This window comes from Mustela nivalis (assembly GCF_964662115.1).
Source record: "Mustela nivalis genome assembly, chromosome: 8".
NCBI classification, from domain to species: Eukaryota; Metazoa; Chordata; class Mammalia; order Carnivora; family Mustelidae; genus Mustela; species Mustela nivalis.
In genome coordinates, this window is record NC_139027.1 from 29,307,163 (window position 1) to 29,326,770 (window position 19,608).

General features: G+C 38.5%; 1 protein-coding gene across 1 annotated transcript in view; it reads right to left on the bottom strand.

Annotated features, from left to right (window-relative positions):
- The window catches only part of TTC27 (tetratricopeptide repeat domain 27), a 172,042-nt gene that overhangs the window by 62,432 nt on the left and 90,002 nt on the right, over nt 1-19,608 (bottom strand). The window contains exon 12 of the mRNA XM_082745658.1: nt 15,875-15,997. Within this exon, the coding sequence (XP_082601784.1) occupies nt 15,875-15,997 (123 nt within the window). The remainder of the gene's footprint in view (nt 1-15,874; nt 15,998-19,608) is intronic.

Genomic DNA, 19,608 nt, shown 5'->3' on the forward strand with positions numbered 1-19,608 from the left:
AGTAAGTAGAGAAGACAACTCTTGACCTTGGGGTTGTGAGTTCAGTTACTTAAAACTAAAATCTTAAAATAAAATTTAAAAAAAAGTAAAAATGACAAGGGAATTAAAATGACACAGTAAAAAAAATACCTATTTAACCAAAAAGAAGGCAGTAATAGGGAAAGAGAAAAGACATAAGACATATAGAAAATAACAAAATGACTAATATACATTCTACATTATCGGTAAATAAATTAAATGTAAAAGGATTAAGTACAACAATCAAAGGCAGGAATTGGCAGAAAGGATAAAAAAATGATCTAACCAAATGCTTTCTACAAGAGACACACTTTAGATTCAGACACACAAAAGGGATGAAAAGGAAGAAAGGAAGGAAGAAAGGAAAGAAGGAAGTGGAGGTCAAGTACACAGGAACCAAAAGAGAGCTGGAGTGGCTAAATTAATAGACAAAATTCACCTTAAGACTAAAATTGTTAATAGGACAAAGAAAGTATATTTTAATGATAAACATTTATCCATCAAGAAGACAAAATTATAAGTAGACATTCACCTAACCATGAGACCCAAATCACATGAAGCAAAAACTGACTTCTCTAAAGAGAGACATACACAATTCATCAATAATATTTGAAGACTTGACTTTCAAACTTTGGATAACAGATATTATAGTTATATAGAAGATAGAAATAGAAGACTTGAACAATGTTATAAACCAACTAAGCCCAAAAGACCTCTAAAGAACATTCCACCCAACAGCAGCAGAACACTCTCCAGGATATTCTACATATTAGGCTGTAGACAAGACTCAGTGAATTTGAAAGGACTTAAGTCATACTTAGTATCTTCTCCAACTATGATGGGATGAAATTAGAAATCAATAATAAAAGGAAATTTAGGATGGGTGTTGAGGAAGGCACGACTGAGATAAGCACTGGGTATTACACTGAACTAATAAATCATTGAACACTACATCAAAAACTAATTATGTACTATAAGGCTAACTGAGCATAAAAAATAAATTTTAAAAGAAATTTAGTAAGTTTACAAATTCATGGCAATTAAATAACATAGTCCTAAATAACTAATAGGTCAAAAAAGAAATCACTGGGAAATTAAAAACATTGAGATAAATGAAAACATAATCTGATAAAACTTACAGGATGCAGTGAAAACAGTGTTTAGAGGGAAATTATAGCTGTAAATACCTATTTTGAATAAGAAAAAAGATTGCAAAGCAATCATCTACTCTTTCACCATAAGAAACTAGGAAAAAAAAAGTAAACGCAACCCAAAGAAGCTGAAGGAAGAAAATAAGAAAGATTAGTGTAAATAAAAAAAGAAATAAACCAGAAGTTGGTTCTTTGAACTGAAATTACTAAAATCAGAAATGAAAGATGAGAAATTACTACCAACCTTATAGAAATAAAATGGATTATAAGGAAGTACTATGTTCCACAGGTATCCAATACAAAACACAGGATCCAAGGTTCAGAACATCAAGTCATATCCTTTAAACACCTGCATGACCTAAAACTACCATTCTACAAATATTTATTCTACTTCTAACTGCACTGTAATATAGACTGTAAAGATCATGTTGTATGTCCAAAGACATACAACACAGACCTAGTGCTGGCAACCTTGCAAAGACAAATATACAAGTGAAAGATTAAATAACAATCATGAAAACCTTCACATTTGAAAATGCTAAGTTACTGAGGATTCCAAGTACTTCCTTCACCAACTCGTATCTATCTAAACTCTTACAAAAATGAGGAACACTGAGAGTGAGTGGTATGCAAGCTCTTGTTACCAAACAATATCAATTCTGGGTATTCTATTCACTGGAACATGGATCTCAAGGGCCAAAATGGGGTAGCTTCCTGAAGAAATTAAGAGACACAAGAGCAGCTTCCTGGGCATGATGGCAGAGGAGTACAGGACTGAAATGACACCAGGTCGCAGGAATTCAGCTAGATAGTTACCAAACCATTCTGAACACCTACAAACTCAACAAGAGATCAAAGAGAGGAAGAGCAGCAATTCTAGTAACAGAAAATCAGCCACTTTCTGAAAGGTAAGATGTAGAGAGAAGTGAATCTGAAGCAACGGGAAGAAGGACCACAGGGGGAGAGGCCAGCTCCCGGCAAGCAGTAAAGCAATGGAGCACAAAATCCCAACTTTTAGAAGTCAGCTCCACTGAGGGATATTGCTCCAGAGGCAAAGCGGAGGTGGAGTCCTCACGGAGACAGTGTGGTCTCAGGTCCTGCAGGGTCAGAGAAGGATTGGGGGTGTCTGAGTGTAGCAGAGCTCACAGATATCAGAGCAGGAAACCTGCTACATAGACAGAGCCAAGGAGTGAGCTCTCAGCTTGGGGTTACCTTAAACTGTGATCCAATGCACAGTCGGTCCACTGCTCTTTGAGCAGAGACCCCACAAGTGGCAGATCCAGGGAGACCCCCTTGGAAGAGCAGAGTGGCAGATCAGCTGGGTTTGGAGACTCCAAACGGGGCTGTGTGCCAGAGACATAAACACTTGGTCACAGGCCGGGTAGCTCGGAGCGCAGACGAGAGTGATGAACACTTTTCTCCAAGGACATACTGGGGAGGGAGGCCCCGAGCTCTTGGCTCCTCCAGGCTGGAGATTGGGAGGCTTCCATTTGTATTCCCATCTTCCAGAGCTCTACGGAAAGAGTTCCGGGAACAAAAAGTCCTGAGAGCTAACTCCAGCAGATTACTTCTCCAGCCCCTGGCAAGGGCAGCGCAATTCTGCCTCAGGCAAAGACATCTGAGAATCACGACAACAGGCCCCTCCCCTAGAATATCAGCAAGAACATCTAGCCAAGACCAAATTCACTGATCAAGATGAACAGTGGAATTCCAGAAGAGGGCAAAGCAAAGCATGGAATTCATGGCTTTCTCCCCATGATCCTTTAGTCTTAAAAAGTTAAATTAAATTTTTTTAATTTTATTTTTTTCTTATTCTAATTTTTTAAACTTTTCCTCTTTCCTCTTCTAACATTTTTGTAACTAGTTTATCTTAACAATATTTTTAAAAAAAAAAAAAAGTCTTTTTAAACCTTCATGATTATAGTCATATTTTATCCTTCATTGTATTTAACCTTATTTTTTTATAAACATATAGAGTTTTTTTCCTTAAAAATTTTGGGAGACAGTTTCTCCTAATAGATCAAAATACACCCTAAATCTAGCACACAGCTTTGTTCTAGTCTCCAACCTGAGCACATTCTCTCCCACTTTTGTTTTTCTTCTTTCTTTTCCCAAACAACTTATCTTATTAATTCTTTTTTTAGAATTTTTTAAAAAATTTTCATCTTTACAGTCATATTCCACCCCTTCAGTGTGTTTACCCTTATATTTTTATATATATATAAGTTTTTCTTTCTTTAAAAATTTGGGAGGTAGTGTCTTCTAAGAGACCAAAATATACCCAAAATCAAGTAGGTGGCTCTGTTCTACTCACCAGTCATATACATATAATTATATATTATTATATTATATTATATAAATTATTACATATATATTATATATATGATATATATATGGTTTTTAAAAAATTTTGTACCCCCTTTTTTCTCCCCCCAGTTTGGGGTCTCTTCTGATTCGGTTAGCATTGATTGTTCTGGGGTCTTTGCCACCCTTTTAATATTTTACTCTCTCCTTCATATATTCTTAACTGGATAAAATGACAAGGCAGAAAAACTCACCACAAAAAAAAAACAACAATGAGGCAGTACTGACAGCTAAGGACCTAATCAATACAGACATTGGTAATATGTCAGATCTAGAGTTCAGAATGATGATTCTCAAGGTGCTAACTGGGCTCGAAAAAGACATGGAGGTTATTAGAGAAACTCTGTCTGGAGAAATAAAATTGCTTTCTGGAGAAATAAAAGAACTAAAATCTAACCAAGCTAAAATCAAAAAAGGAATTAATGAGGTACAATCAAGAATGGAAGTTCTTACTACTAGGATAAATGTGGCAGAAGAGAGAATGAGTGATACAGAAGACCAAACGCCAGGGAATAAAAAAGCTACGCAAAAAAGAGACAAACAACTACTGGACCACGAGGGGAGAATTTGAGAGGTAAGTGATACCAAAAGACGAAACAAAATTAGAATAATTGGGATTCCAGAAGAAGAAGAAAGAGAGAGAGGGGCAAAAGGTATATAAGAGCAAATTATAATAGAGAACTCCCCTAATATGGCTAAGGGAACAAGCATCAAAATCCAGGAGGCACAGAAAACCTCTCTCCAAATCAATAAAAATAGGTCCATACCCTGTCATCTAATAATAAAACTTACTAGTCTAAGTGACAAAGAGAAAATCCTGAAAGAAGCTCGGGACAAGAAGTTGGTAACATACAAGGTAGAAATATCAGATTGGCAGCAGACCTATCCACAGAGACTTGGCAGGCCAGAAAGAACTGGCATGATATATTCAGAGCACTAAATGAGAAAAATATGCAGCCAAGAATACTATATCCAGCCAGGTTATCACTGAAAATAGAAGGTGAAGGAGAGATAAAAAGCTTCCAGGACAAACAAAAATTAAAAATTTGCAAACACCAAACCAGCCCTATAGGAAATACTGAAAGGGGTCCTCTAAGCAAAGAGAGAGCATAAAAGTAGTAGGCCAGAAAGGAACAGAGACAAATACAGTAACACTCGCCTTACAGACAATATGATGGCACTAAATTCATATCTTTCAATAGTTACCCTGAGTGTAAATGGGTTAAATGCCCCAATCAAAAGACACAGGCTATCAGAATGGATAAAAACACAAAATCCATCATTATGCTGTCTACAAGAAACTCATTTTAGAGGCAAAGACACCTCCAGATTTAAAGTGAAAGGGTGGAAAACAATTTACCATGCTAATGGACATCAAAATAAAGCTGGGGTGGCAATCCTTATATCAGATCAATTAGATTTTAAGCCAAAGACTATAATAAGAGATAAAAAAAGACACTATATCATACTCAAAGGGTCTGTCCAACAAGAAGATCTAATGATTTTAAATATCTATGTCCCTAACATAGGAGTAGCCAACTATATAAACCAATTAATAACAAAATGAAAGAAACACATCGACAATAATACAATAATAGTAGGGGACTTTAACACCCCCCTCACTGAAATGGACAGATCATCCAAGCAAAAGATCAACAAGGAAATAAAGGCCTTAAATGACACACTGGACCAGATGGACATCACAGATATATTCACATCATTCCATCCCAAAGCAACAGAAAACACAATCTTCTCTAGTGCACATGGAACATTCTCCAGAACAGATCACATCCGCGTCACAAATCAGGTCTCAACGGTATCAAAGATTGGGATCATCCTACTAAAGAAAAAATGGGTCAACCAGGAAATTAAAGAAGAACAGAAAAAATTCATGGGATCAAATGAAAATGAAAACACAACTGTTCAAAATCTGTGGGACACAGCAAAGGCAGTTCTGAGAGGAAAGTATATAGTCATACAAGCCTTTCTCAAGAAACAAAAAAGGTCTCAAGTACACAACCTAAACCTATACCTAAAGGAGCTGGAGAAAGAACAGCAAAGAAAGCCTAAACCCAGCAGGAGAAGAGAAATAATAAAGATAAGAGCAGAAATCAATGAAATAGAAACCAATAGAACAATAGAACAAATCAACGAAACTAGAAGCTGGTTCTTTGAAAGAATTAATAAGATTGATAAACCCCTGGCCAGACTTATCAAAAAGAGAAAGGACCCAAATAAATAAAATCATGAATGATAGAGGAGAAATCACAACCAACACCAAAGAAATATAAATAATTATAAAAACATAGTAAGAGCAACTATACGCCAGCAAATTTGACAATCTGGAAGAAATGGATGTATTCCTAGAGACATGTAAACTACCAAAACTGAACCAGGAAGAAATAGAAAAACAAAACAGACCCATAACCAGTAAGGAGACTGAAGCAGTCATCAGATATCGCCCAACAAAGAGGAGCCCAGGGCCAGACGGCTTCCCAGAGGAGTTCTACCAAACATTTAAAGAAGAATTAATACCTATTCTCCTGAAACTGTTCCAAAAAGTAGAAATGGAAGGAAAATTTCCAAACTCATTTTATGAGGCCAGCATTACCTTGATCGCAAAACCAGAAAAAGTCCCCATCAGAAAAGAGAATTACAGATCAATATCCTTGATGAACACAGATGCGAAAATTCTCCTCAAAATACATTAAAAGTTTTATTCACCATGACCAAGTGGGATTTATTCCAGGTTGGTTCAATATCTGCAAATCAATCAATGTGATACAATACATTAATAAAAGAAAGAACAAGAACTATATGATACTCTCAATAGATGCTGAAAAAGCACCCTGTATTCCTCAGTCTTCTTCCTCGGCCTCTCCAAAATGCTCTATATGCTCCTCCTCCTTCCACTTAGCCACTCAATTTACATAATTTATTATCAAATAAAAAACAATAAAAGATATGCCCAGTGTACATAAATAAAGCACAAGGGCTTATAACATCTCTTGTGCAATATCAGAATGTGGGTGGCCAGAAATCTCCACAGAATGCAAAAGGTTTGGTATTCCTGGCTATGGGCTGCTACTTCCCTATGGGAAAATAGAGATGCATGTTTTTATAGACTACAAGAAATTTGTCATCTAATGATCTATTAAGAAGGATAAAACAGGGTGCAGTTAAGTGTCTGACTCTTGATTTCTGCTCAGGTCTTGATCTCCGGATTGTGAGTTCAGGCCCCATGCTAGAGCCTACTTAAAAGAAGGGGGGGGGGCACCTGGGTGACTCACTGGGTTAAGCATCTGCCTTTGGCTCAGGTCACAATCTCAGGGTCCTGGGATTGAGCCCCACATTGGGCTCTCTGCTCGGTGGGGAGCCTGCTTCCCCCTTCTCTCTCTTCCTACTTGTGATCTTACCCTCTCTGCATCAAATAAGTAAATAAAGTCTTAAAAAAAAAAAAAAAGGAGGGGCGCCTGGGTGGCTCAGTGGGTTAAAGCCTCTACTTTTGGCTCAGGTCATGATCTTAGGGTGCTGGGATCGAGCCCCGCATTGGGCTCTGTGCTCGGCGGGGAGCCTGCTCCCCCCACCCCTGCCTGCCTCTCTGCCTACTTGTGATCTTTGTCTGTCAAATAAATAAATAAAACCTTAAAGAAAAAAAAAAAAAGAATAAAACTACATTCCCAAACACAAAAAGGCATATATAAATGGGCAACTGGCTACAATTAAACTGGGTTGCTTGTGGGAATCCTGTTAGCTGCAAACCCCGAAGACTATTTCTCTACCCAAATATACACACATATCGAGGCTGTTACAACAATCTGTTTTATTCTGTAACAGATTATTATTCTAATTATTATTCTAATCATAACTAATTGTTATTCTTAATACAATTTTGTGGCAATAACTACACCAAGTGAATCTCAGTGTAAAATGACATCAGCTGAGGCTTAAGTAGAACCTATAGTCATGGCTGAATTCACGCTCCCCCTCCTGATAATGGGACTGGTAAGCCACGCTGCTTAGAGCAAGGGTCCCACACTCAAATGCCCAGAGATTCTTGCCAGTTTTTGAGATTATGAAGCAGGCTGGGGAGTGAGCCCATAAAAGATAGAACCACTGCTGAACTCCACCCGCGTAGTACAATAATGTGGGAATGTGGCCTCGTGTTTCCACATTGTTTGATTCTTTAAGAGAAGCCAAACAAAATACTTCTAGCGATGTCAGATTTAGGGTATTAAACTTCCACCTTTAGTGGACAGCAAGTGCGTGTTCTCCTACCCTGCGAGCATTTAGGGGCTGTTAGTCAGAAAGGCAGTTCAAACGCGAGCACTGCTTATAAACGTAGGACTCTGAGCAGGGTAACTAGTATCTTGAGAGTCTGTTCTTCATTTGTGCCTCACCTACAAGAATGAGGTGTGAAATCCCCTAGCTTTTTGTCAGGCACACAGTTAGCCTTAAGCGAATGTTTGTGTTCTTCCTCAACTCTCTCCATTGGAAAACCAGATTAGAAAGTAAGATGCCTGAGGTTTCACTGCTAGAAAGACAGAAGTAAACGGAAACAGCTTCTAGGGATATTACAATTTTCTGTAAATAGTCACGTTGGTCAACTGTGTATAGTTCCTCCCACAGAAGAAATGCTGTCGTCAACTGCTGAGTGATTATGTACCTGAGTCGAGATGACTAGAGGAAGTGAGGTCAAAGGGGAAAGCTTATGATCACTACAAAGCTAAAGTTAAATTTTTCCGCATAAACTAATCTCAACTAAACATTTTTTTTTTTTTTTAAATGAAAGTGTGTAGAGAATCATGGGAGGAGATCCCAGAGATCTCAGAGAAAAAATCTGTACAAGATACCAACTGAGTGGACTACTGCTTTAGAGAAGGACAGCAGAGGGAGAACTATTTAGCTCTCAATACGATGGCCAGATAGAATCTGGAATCTGGACATAATTCCATCTTAGCACCCGCTCTATTATACTAAAATATTCTATTCATGTGGATCTGTAGTATCAGGCTATAAGCTCCTTGGAGGTAAGTTCTGTCTCTTACTTCTCTTTGGTATCCACTGCTGGTCCTTCCTAAGGATCCACCTAAGATCCTTAGGAAACATGAATAGCCCTTTGTGACTTTAGTGTGATTTTCAGTTGAATTTATCCAACATTTATAGAGTTGGATAAATTCAACTGAAAATCACACAAAAGTCACAAAGGGCTACTCATGTTTCCTAAGGATCTTCAGATTTTAAAGACATAAAACATTCTTCCCATTGGGAATAGAGGGAGAACTCCTTCAGGGGACATGACCCAGCTGACATCCATACTGAGGATGACTAAGACGGACTTACCTAACACCAAGTTAGTTCTAGTGAACAGAGAGGTCACACAGCAGAACCTGAATTTCACAGCCCTTATAATTAAGTGGCCATACCTAGGAAATGGTTGCACCTAGGAAATGACTTGTTAGGACTAAGAACATTGAGAAACAACTTTTTTTACCGATATGTGTAAAAATGAAGATCAATCTCTGGTGAAAAGGGAGATAAAACAGTTCAGGAAAAGTATTCATCCTCCGGTCAGAGCAATCATCAAAACCAAGTGCCCTTGTTGGCTGTGATGTATGCCCTGATTTTGTGAATGAGCTAAAGTCATTAATAACTAGAATGTGTGACAAGAGTGACCTGGCCCTCAGCTGATGTGACGTCTGCTCAGTAGAGAGGGACTATGAGCAGTAACCAGAAGGAGCCCTCCTGGCAAAGAGTAGAGGCAGGAAATGAGCTCTAGACCCAGATACGCGCTGACGACAATGGGTGTCTTTGAGGACTGCAGAAATAACAGCATCAGGCTTAACGGCTAGAGGCTTGTTCCAAGAGGATGGAAAAAAGGCAGGCTAAGAATTTAAGATCCCTCTAGTGGTCAGATCTGGCCACATGACAACAGCTTTAGGTTTTAAAAAGTGTGTTTGTGTGATTGTGTGCATACAACTCAAACAACTTTGGGTGTCATTTATTCCAGTCTTCTCCCCAGTGGCTGAGCAAAAATGCATCCTAATGTTTGCAATTATAGAGGCTGGCTCCCAAAGACAGGCAGAATGGGGGCGCCTAGGTGGCTTAGTTGGTTACGCGTCCAACTCTTCGATTTCTGCTCAGGTCGTGATCTCAGGGTCGGGAGATCAAACCCCGCACTGGGTGTGGAGTCTGCTTAAGATTCCCTCTCCTAGCAGAATGGCAGTTTGCTCCTCATCTAAATTCTGGTCCTATAAGCAGTAAATGAGAGGGGAAAGCGCAGAACCCTTCATCCCACCGCAGTAGTTCGCCCCCCAGTAACCTTCTTCTATGTGGCAGTGCCTGGTCCTATCTACTCTCTCACTGAGCCAACGGCTCACTAATTGCTTTTTACATTTATGCGTCTGACAACACCACATTCTGGCTTGATTTTCCAAAGGGAACTTGCCAATATAAATACTCCAGGTCCAAGATAAAACAGAGTAATTAAAAACAGGCCTAGTTATCCAATTAGCTGCTCATCTCCTAGTTGCATTACCAAGTGACAGAGTATATTTTGCCTCTTTTTCTCATTCAAGTGGGCACAACAGGTTTTGGCTTAAAAACTGAACATCTAATTTCTTTTCTTTTCTTTTTTTTTTTTTTTTTTTAAGATTTATTGTGTGTGTGTGAGAGAGAGAGAGAATGTGTGTGTATTAGTGGGGGGGAGGCAGAGGGAGAGGAGAAGAGAATCTCAAGCAGACTCTGCACTGAGCATGGAGCCCAAAGAGGGGCCCAGTCTAACAGCCCTGAGATCAAGACCTGAGCCGATACCAGGAGTCAGCCACTCAACCGACGCGCCACCCAGGCGCCTCCCGAACATCTAATTTCCAAGGGATGAACAACAGCCCCAGTGAGAGGCAGGTATGGAGAAAGGAGTGTAAGTTTAAGAGAAAAGGAAGGTCTAAGCTCTGATTTCAAAATGTGCCACTTACTAAAGCTAATCAGCAAAGTGGTAAAAACAATTCAAACTTTGTATGTTGTTACATTAAAGAGATTATTAGAGTAAAAGATTAAAATGGGAGGGGAGAGAGCTCCTAATTTGATTTTAGAGAGAGAATACATGGCAAGAGTTGGAGAAGTTTCTTTTATCATATATAAAGTGCAAAGGGAGTATCTACTTGATTTGCTTCAGTGCAATAACTATTCATAATGAAAGACTACAGGTCATTTAGCAAATATTTTGAAGACTTACCATGTGCCATGCCTGTGCTACGTGTTGGGGAGACCTCTGTAAGTACTATAGCTTATATACTATACAAAACAGCTTACAGTTTATTAAGTGAAGTAAGTCGGCAAATGGGACATCTCAGTAGTTTGGGTAGTTTGGGTGCCACAGGAGCACGGGGAAACACCCCAAATCTGAGAGGGAGGTAGCCGGGAAAGGTCACTATGGAAAGTAATCACCAAAGAAAAACTTGAAGAATAAGTAGGAGTGAGCTGTAGGACAAGTTCGGGACGGGCAATAGCACATACGAAGGTCCTGAGGTGAAGCAATGCTGCAAAGTCAAGAAATTATAAGTAGTTTCAATCTTGTGGAAATTTGAGCACAACCTCAATGAGCAAGTACTAAGGGGGATGAAGCAGGGATAAGAGTAAGGGGATAATGCAGTTAGCCCTGTAAGCAGGAGTCAGATCGTCAAGTGGTCTGTAAACCATCCACGCTAAAAAGCTTAATCCTGGAGACAAAGGGAGTTACTGAAGAGTGGGAAAGACCTGATCAGATTTATTTTTCAGGAAGATCACTCTGACTGCAGTGTGGGAAAAGAGTGTGGGAAATCTTTCATGTCACATAAAGAAACTAATTTAGAAGAAACCTTCCCCAAGGTGCCTGGATGGCTCAATCGGTCAGTTGAACATCTGACTCGTAGTTTCGGCTCAGGTTATGATTTCAGGGTCCTGGAATGGAGTCTGAGTCAGGCTCCATGCTCCTCGAGGAGTCTGCTTGAGAATTTCTCTCTCTCCCTCTCCCCCTATCCCTCTCCCCAGCTTATACGCTCTCGCTCTCTCTAAAATAAATTAATTTTAAAAAAAGGAAACCAGAGTGCCTGAGTGGCTCAGTCATTAAGCATCTACCTTCAGCTCAGGTCTCCTGGGATCCAGCTCCACATCTGGCTCCCTGCTCGGTGGGAAGCCTGCTTCTCCCTCTATTGCTCCCCCTGCTTGTGTTCCCTCTCTTGCTGTCTCTCTGTCAAATTAATAATAAAATCTTAAAAAAAAAAAAAAGAAAAAAGAAACCTCCCTCCCACCTCCCCCCAAACCCAAACCAACTGCTAAAAGAATCTCAACTGTTTTAGAAATAAAACATTTACTTGTAACGTAAAGGAAAAATTTTAAAGAGCTAATGGCTACAATGATTTGCAAACCACAGCAAAATAAAAGATAAAGCTCTGTAACCTCGGGTAATCTTGTTTGCTAGGAACAAGAGGAAAAAAAGAGAGGTCCTCCCCCTTACCATTCCACTCCCTTTATGCCTACCTCCTGAAGGCAGTTCATACTAGCTCAATCTTTGTCTTTCATTTAGGGACCAAATTTGTGCACCAAAACAAGAATTTGTCCATAGGCTTGGGGAAAGTGCTAGAACTGTGCCAGATAACTTTAAAAAACTAAATGCTAACAGATGAGAACCAGTTCTGATCCCAAAGTCAAGCAAAATTAATCGAAGCTATTTTGCCAGTGGTCATTAAATAATGAGAATTTCTGTTAAGTAGCAACGAAATTAGAAAGTCTGAGACCCTACAGTAATAGGGTGCAAGCACAGAACACGATAATTAGAATTAGATACTTTCTTGAATTTGCCCTTTAAAAATAAATTATGCCAGTAAGCACTAAATGCAAGGATAAAATTTTGCAAACTACTAGTTAAATCAAATGTGGTGACAACTACTGGCACATGACCAAATACTAAAAGAATCTCAGCTGTTTTAGAAATAAAACATTTGCTTTCAACTTGAAGCAAAACTTTTTAGGGTCTCTGGTTAAACTGATCTGCAAATATAGCATAAGAATAACAGGTAAGGGAAATCTTTTATGTGACAAATGAAATGCTTAATCAACCCTTAAAATAAAAAATTGGGGGGATGTTTGGCTGAAACTCACAAAAGACTTTAAGACAAGGTAAATGACAACACATTCCTAAAAATTAAGAAAATTTTCTAGAATAATTAGAAATTAATCATTTTCACAAGACAATGCTTAGAAGATCATGTGCCAATTAAAAAAACAGTAATACAGGGGCGCCTGGGTAGCTCAGTGGGTTAAGCCTCTGCCTTCAGCTCAGGTCATGATCCCAGGGTCCTGGGATTAAGCCCCACATCGGGCTCTCTGCTCAGCAGGGAGCCTGCCACCTCCTCTCTCTCTGCCGTCCTCTCTGCCTACTTATGATCTCTGTCTGTCAAATAAATAAATAAAATCTTTAAAAAAATACAATAAATAAGAAAACAGTAATACTACAACCACTTTAGAGGACAGAGTCAAATCTATTCTTTGAAAGGGATCGATTCCTTACTTTTTTCTTCTGCAATTAGAGAAAGTCTCAGCTTTCCACACTTTCTAAAAATAATTACATAAATTTAGTACTTCAAAACATGCTTGTAGGGGTGCCTGGGTGGCTCAGTGGGTTAAAGCCTCTGCCTTAGGCTCAGGTCATGATCTTGGGGTCCTGAGATCTGGCCCCGCATCAGGCTCTCTGCTTAGCAGAGAGCCTGCTTCTCCCTCTCTCTCTCTCTCTCTCTCTGCCTGCCTCTCTGCCTACTTGTGATCTCTCTCTCTCTCTGTCAAATAAATAAATAAAATCTTTAAAAAAAAAATGCTTGGGAGCTTGGAAGCTTGGAATTCAACTTAATTATTTCAAAAATCACTATTTTCAAAACTACTGTAATTTTATATATAGTGCATTTATTTAGTGACCAGTGTAAAGGACTAGCATAGTGAAGAATGACACAATGGAAAACACATCAGACTGAAAATCAAGACACTCATTCACCCACTTAATCCTTTGTTAAGCAGCTGAATCCTGCTTTAGTGCCAAGCTTACAGAAACTAAAAAAAAAAAAAAAAAAAATTAAATTCTCAAAGAAACATAATACTATATTTCATCAAATTTGGGACACTATCAATCATGAGACAAACTTCTAACTAATAAAGAAAAAATGCTTTCAAATAAATGATGACATAATGCCTTGAATGAATCACATCAGCATCTCGTTGCTTTGATATTTTTAAAATTCTATTCAGAAAGTCTGGTAATTTTTCCTGCCTTTAATACATTGCTTGACATTTTATTTTATTTTATTATTATTTTTTTAAAGATTTTATTTTATTTATTTGACAGAGAGAGATCACAAGTAGGCAGAGAGAGAGAGAGGAGGAAGCAGGCTCCCCGCCGAGCAGAGAGCCCGATGTGGGACTCGATCCCACGACTCCGAGATCATGAGCAGAGCCGAAGGCAGCAGCTTAACCCACTGAGCCACCCAGGCACCCCATTGCTTGACATTTTAAATGGCAACCTTTTAAGTACACACACACACACACACACACACACATACATATCTCTACAAAACACAGCTTCATCTACTAGGGGTGTCCTTTCTTGGCTCCCATAAAGCACTTAGTTGTTATTTTTGAAGAAAAGCAAATGAAACTGTAATGATTTCCCTAAAGACAAATAAATGCTTACTTCACAAATACAAATTTACATCTCTCTACTTTGTTTCTGTCCTTTTCTGTGTATTCAGTGACTTTTTTGTTTCAATGCCAAATCATAATAAAATCTTTCATGAAGATATTCTAAATGGAAATTATATCTACCATATGTAGCAATGATACCAGGTACATAACTGTTGAAACGACGACACTAAACAGAACTGGGGCTAAGTGTGGACAAGCACGGGCAATGACAACCGGTCCACACGCCACCTGACAGCCAGCAACTGGAAGATAGATAACATCAAGTGTGAGACACATTCCAAATTCAGAGTGAAAAAAATGTATCTTAGAGTCACAGCAGTGAGAGCAACCAACACACGTGGAGCACTGTGAGGAAAGGACCATTCTACCTACTTGACAGATGTTACAAAATGAAAACCTGTACAGGGGTAAATGAGGAAACTGAGTCATGGGGAGAGGGGGGCAGGCAGGGGTAAGTTGCCCAATACCACAAATCTAGCACGTGGGAAGGCTAGCAAGGGGCCTCTGGAGCTAATAATCAGGAACTGGCTTTGTGACCTGAGGCAAATCTCTGGAGATGCCTGTCCTTATTGCCAGACGGAGGGAGCTGGAACAGATGATTACGGAGTTCTTTCCCGGGACGAAAATATTAAAATTCTATAATCTTCTACAGTAAAACTTTATTCCCATGCTGGCTTCTCCTTACACTAATACAATGCAAACCTTCACTGCCGTAAGTGATTAGTGAAAGGAATATTAACTTTTACTACTGGTCTAAAATAAGACATACTTAGGAAGATATTTCAAAAACAGACACACATGTACTTGTACCACTATTTCTGTTTTTTAGGGCGATGATAAAAAGTTGACTATAGAAATAAATGAGCCAATGTGTGGGTTTTACTCTGCTTGTGTACTACACTTATGATAGAAATTGAGTCATTTCAAAACTTAATCCAAAATTAACATATGACTTCAATGTGTCAGTTTCAACAGATACTCACAAGGCAGAACTCCTTATTCTTTAAAAATTTTTTTCATTTATGATGGGAAAAAAACAACAAATTAATAACAGATATAAATATTGCAACATTTTCCCTGTTGAGCCGATTTAAGGGTGGAATTAAATGTGCATTACATAGTTGACAACTCTTCTGCCCTAAGGAGGGTGGGGGGCCACACCCTTGAGATTTCCTTCTAAAGGCCCACCCAACTGCTCTCCCTCCTAGGTAACCCTCCCTTCAGCCCCACAAACTCTGATCATCGGGCAACCCAGTGATGCTTAAAATAATTCATAATATTTCACGTTGAAGTTGTCCTCAGGAAGAGAGTTAGCAAAGGAAAGAGATCAAAATACAGAGTCTTTAACACTGCCATTATTCATCCCCAAACAACATCATCTCAGTTTTGGCCTGCTTTTCTCTTTTACCTATACACGTACATGTATACTCATAAAATTATTTGCCCCAACAAAAATCAGAGAAAACATTAAAAAGATTTCTGGCGGAAAAAGTGAAAAAAAGAGAAAGTAAGTGAACTACCAGCAAAAGTGGGCTTAGAAAAACAAAGCAAGTGAGAAAGATGCCCCCAAATAGAAGGCTCTTATCAGTACTCAGAATATTCCTATTACATACCTTCCCATGCTGCCCAGCTCTCTCGTAACAAATGACAACATCCTCCCACATTTCTAGCTTCTCGAATATCTGAAGGGCTGAACTCGTGCATCCCAGTTCAAAGAGAAAACCTGCAAGTTGGCGCTAGAAGAATCAAGTTAAAATAATGAACATTTCTTTATGTAAAGAAATTCCTGTTTCACTTGTGGGTGTGCTAACCTGCCATGTTAAGGGTCTGCTTACTGAAATAAATACACCATTTCTACAATTTGACCTCAACTAATTAGAAATTTGCAATGATTCAATCTTTACCTTTACTTGAGCAAGTTTCTTTATACGGGGGTACGGAATTAAAAAACTCTAATATAGGAACTTTTCAAAACACTCAATGTATCAATTTTTTCCTAAGAACTCAGAAGAACTTAAAAGGCAAAGGAAGTCAGCATCTCTTTCTTACCTGCAGATTCTGTGACCCTCTCTGAATGGTACAGCTGAGATGCAATAAATCAACTTTAAAAACTCTAGTTAGAATGCCTGGTATCAAAAGATAAGTGTTGGTGGGGATGTGGAGAAAAGGGAACCCTCGTGTACTGTTGGTGCGAAATGTCAGCTGGTGGAGCCACCATGGAAAACAGTATGGAGGTTCCTCAAAAAATTAAAAATAGGGGTGCCTGGGTGGCTCAGTGGGTTAAAGCCTCTGCCTTCGGCTCAGGTCACTCAGGTCATGATCTCAGGTCCTGGGATCGAGCTCCGCATCAGGCTCTCTGCTCAGCAGGGAGCCTGCTTCCTCCTCTCTCTCTGCCTGCCTCTCTGCCCGCTTATGATCTCTCTCTCTGTGTCGAATAAATAAATAAAATCTTTAAAAAAAAAATTAAAAATAGAACTACTGAGTGATCCAGCTATTCCACTTCTGGGCATTTATTCAAAAGGAAAATCTTCACTTGAAAAAATATCTTCAACCCCATGTTCGTTACAGCATTATTTACAATAACTGAGACGTGGAAGCAGCCTAAGTATCCACCAAAGGATGAATGGATAAAGAAACTGTAGTGTGTGCATATATACAACACACACACAACACACACACACACACACACACCCACACACACACACGAGTATTACTCAGCCATAAAAAAGAATGAAATCTTACCATTTGTGACCATATAAATGGACCTGGTAGGCTTATGCTAAGTGAAATAAATGAGATGGAGAAAAACAGAGTATGATCTGACTTACACGAGGAATCTAAAAAAGTCAAACTCAAGAAACAGAACAGACTGGTGGCTGCCAGAGGTTGAGGGGTAGTAGTGAGAGAAATGCGTGAAGGTGGTCAAAAAATATAAATTTCCTATTATAAGAAAGTTCTGAGGATACAATGTACAGCCTGATGACTACAGTTAATAATACTGAATTATATACTTAAAGATGCCAAGAACATAGATCTTAAAAATTCTCATCACAAGAAAAAAAAACTGTAATCATATGAAGAGATGGATAACTAAACTCCATGTGGTGACCATTTCACAATATACAGATATATCAAACTATTATGTTGTACACCTAAAATTAATACAATGTTACAGGCCAGTTATACCTCAAACTGGGAAAAAATGAGATTGAACTCAAATAATAAAAACTCTAAGCAGTTGACATAAATGATAGAAATCTATACATTAGCACTTGTGTACTTTATTCATGAAAGCATCTCTGGGTCTTCCCACTCAGATCTACCTGGATTTATTTAGAATACATTCCAAAACACTTAACTACTTGATTTCCCAATCTTGGCAGATAAAAAAGGGGGCAAGTTGTGGTAAGGTTACTGAAAGTTAAACTATTAAAAAGTAAATATATGGGGCGCCTAGGTGGCTTGGCTCATGATCCCAGAGTCCTGGGATTGAGCCCTGCGTCGGGCTCTCTGCTCAGCGGGGAGCCTGCTTCCCCCTCTCTCTCTGTCTGCCTCTCTGCCTACTTGTGATCTCTATCTGTCAAATAAAAAAGTAAAATCTTTAAGAAAAAAAAAAGTAAATATATTATGATTTATAAGTGGTCCATCCTGCAGGAATAGAAAAAATACTAGAAAGGTTTAAAAAGTGAGGTTCAGAGTGGCTGGCTGGCTCAGTCAGTAGAGCATGTGACTCTTGATCTCAGGGTCATAAGTTCAAGGCCCACATTGGGTGAAGAGCTTACTTCAAAAAAAAAGTAGGTAAAGTTCTAAAGTTCTTATATAACGCATGGAGAACACATTTTATATTAGTGGAGAATACATTGTTTTCTGTTAAATTTTACTACTCTTTGAAAATTCAGTACCTATTTAAGAGTTAAGAAGCCAAAGGATATGGAAAATCTAGGCTGACAAAATGAGAAAGTAAAACAAAATATATCTGAAAGTTATAAGCTAATATATTTTTAAAATATAATTAAGGGAATGATCTACTTTTTCAGTATGCCATGGATCTGGGGGTATTTGTCTATTTTAAGTTATTTGCACATTTTAAAAAATTGAACATAGCACATGGGAGATGGAATAAACCTTAGTGTTCACATGGTAAGTAGTTTAATCTTTTCATTTAATAAATGAGGAAAGTTATGGCATCTATGATATTAGGGCTAGCTAGAGGTATTCTCTTTTTATGATAAATTACACTACTATAGTCCTATTTTTATCTTTAAAAATAATACGTAAAGATATGGTCATTCCCTATAATGAAAGAAAAAAAAATTAAATTGTTAATGAAAGAGGATGTTTATCTAACTGCCTAAAGATCCTAAAATCCACAGCTTCCTAAACAGATAAACATTTTGCCTAAATTCTATTTGAATAGTATTTAATTTTCCTAATGCTTCTGTTCAGAGATAGACTGAAAGCTATACCCTCAACATACATGTTTGTCATAATAATAGCTCAGAATCTGAGATGCTGATCCACCACAAACCACACAGGACAAGGCACTTAATTTCACAGATCAGGGTCAAAAACATACCAAAAAGTTCCAGCTGTTAACACCTTCTTGATAAAGGTAGTCCTTTTGAGATAATGTAACAAAGCTTTCATTTGTCTGTTATATTGAGACTCCTTCAATAAAGTGAATTCCAATGTGTAATAAATCCCCTACTTTACTCTGTGCTTAAGAATATGACACACTCAGGGCGCCTGGGTGGCTCAGTGGGTTAAGCCTCTGCCTTCCGCTCAGGTCATGATCCCAGGGCTCTCTGCTCAGCAGGAAACCTGCTTCCCCGTCTCTCTCTGCCTGCTGCTCTGCCTTCTTGTGATCTCTCTGTCTAATAAATAAATAAAATCTTAAAAAAAAAAAAAGAATATGACACACTCAAAGGAATCTAACAATGGGGATATAGAGTCATTGAATGGTGGGTTGGCATTTATAATTCTAAATCACTACCTAGGTGTGTACCCTACGAGAGAGGACAGGAAGCTGGCTGAAATGACAATAGTTACTAAATCATCTAGAAATTTCTGCCTGTCACCATTTCACTCCACTTAACCTCTCAGTATCACAGCTTCCTCAACTATAAAATGGGGATATTTCACACAATTGTTGCAATAAAATAAGATAATGTGTGCAAAATGCAGAACAAAATGCATGCGTCATACTAAGAATGCAGTCAAAGCTGTTTGTCATTAGCTGGCATAATTAGAACTCAATGAAGAGATAAGGAAAGGAGCGAAACTAGACTAAAAATTGGGAAACCAGAGCTCTACTTCATGAACATCTATGTGATCAACACTGGAAAAG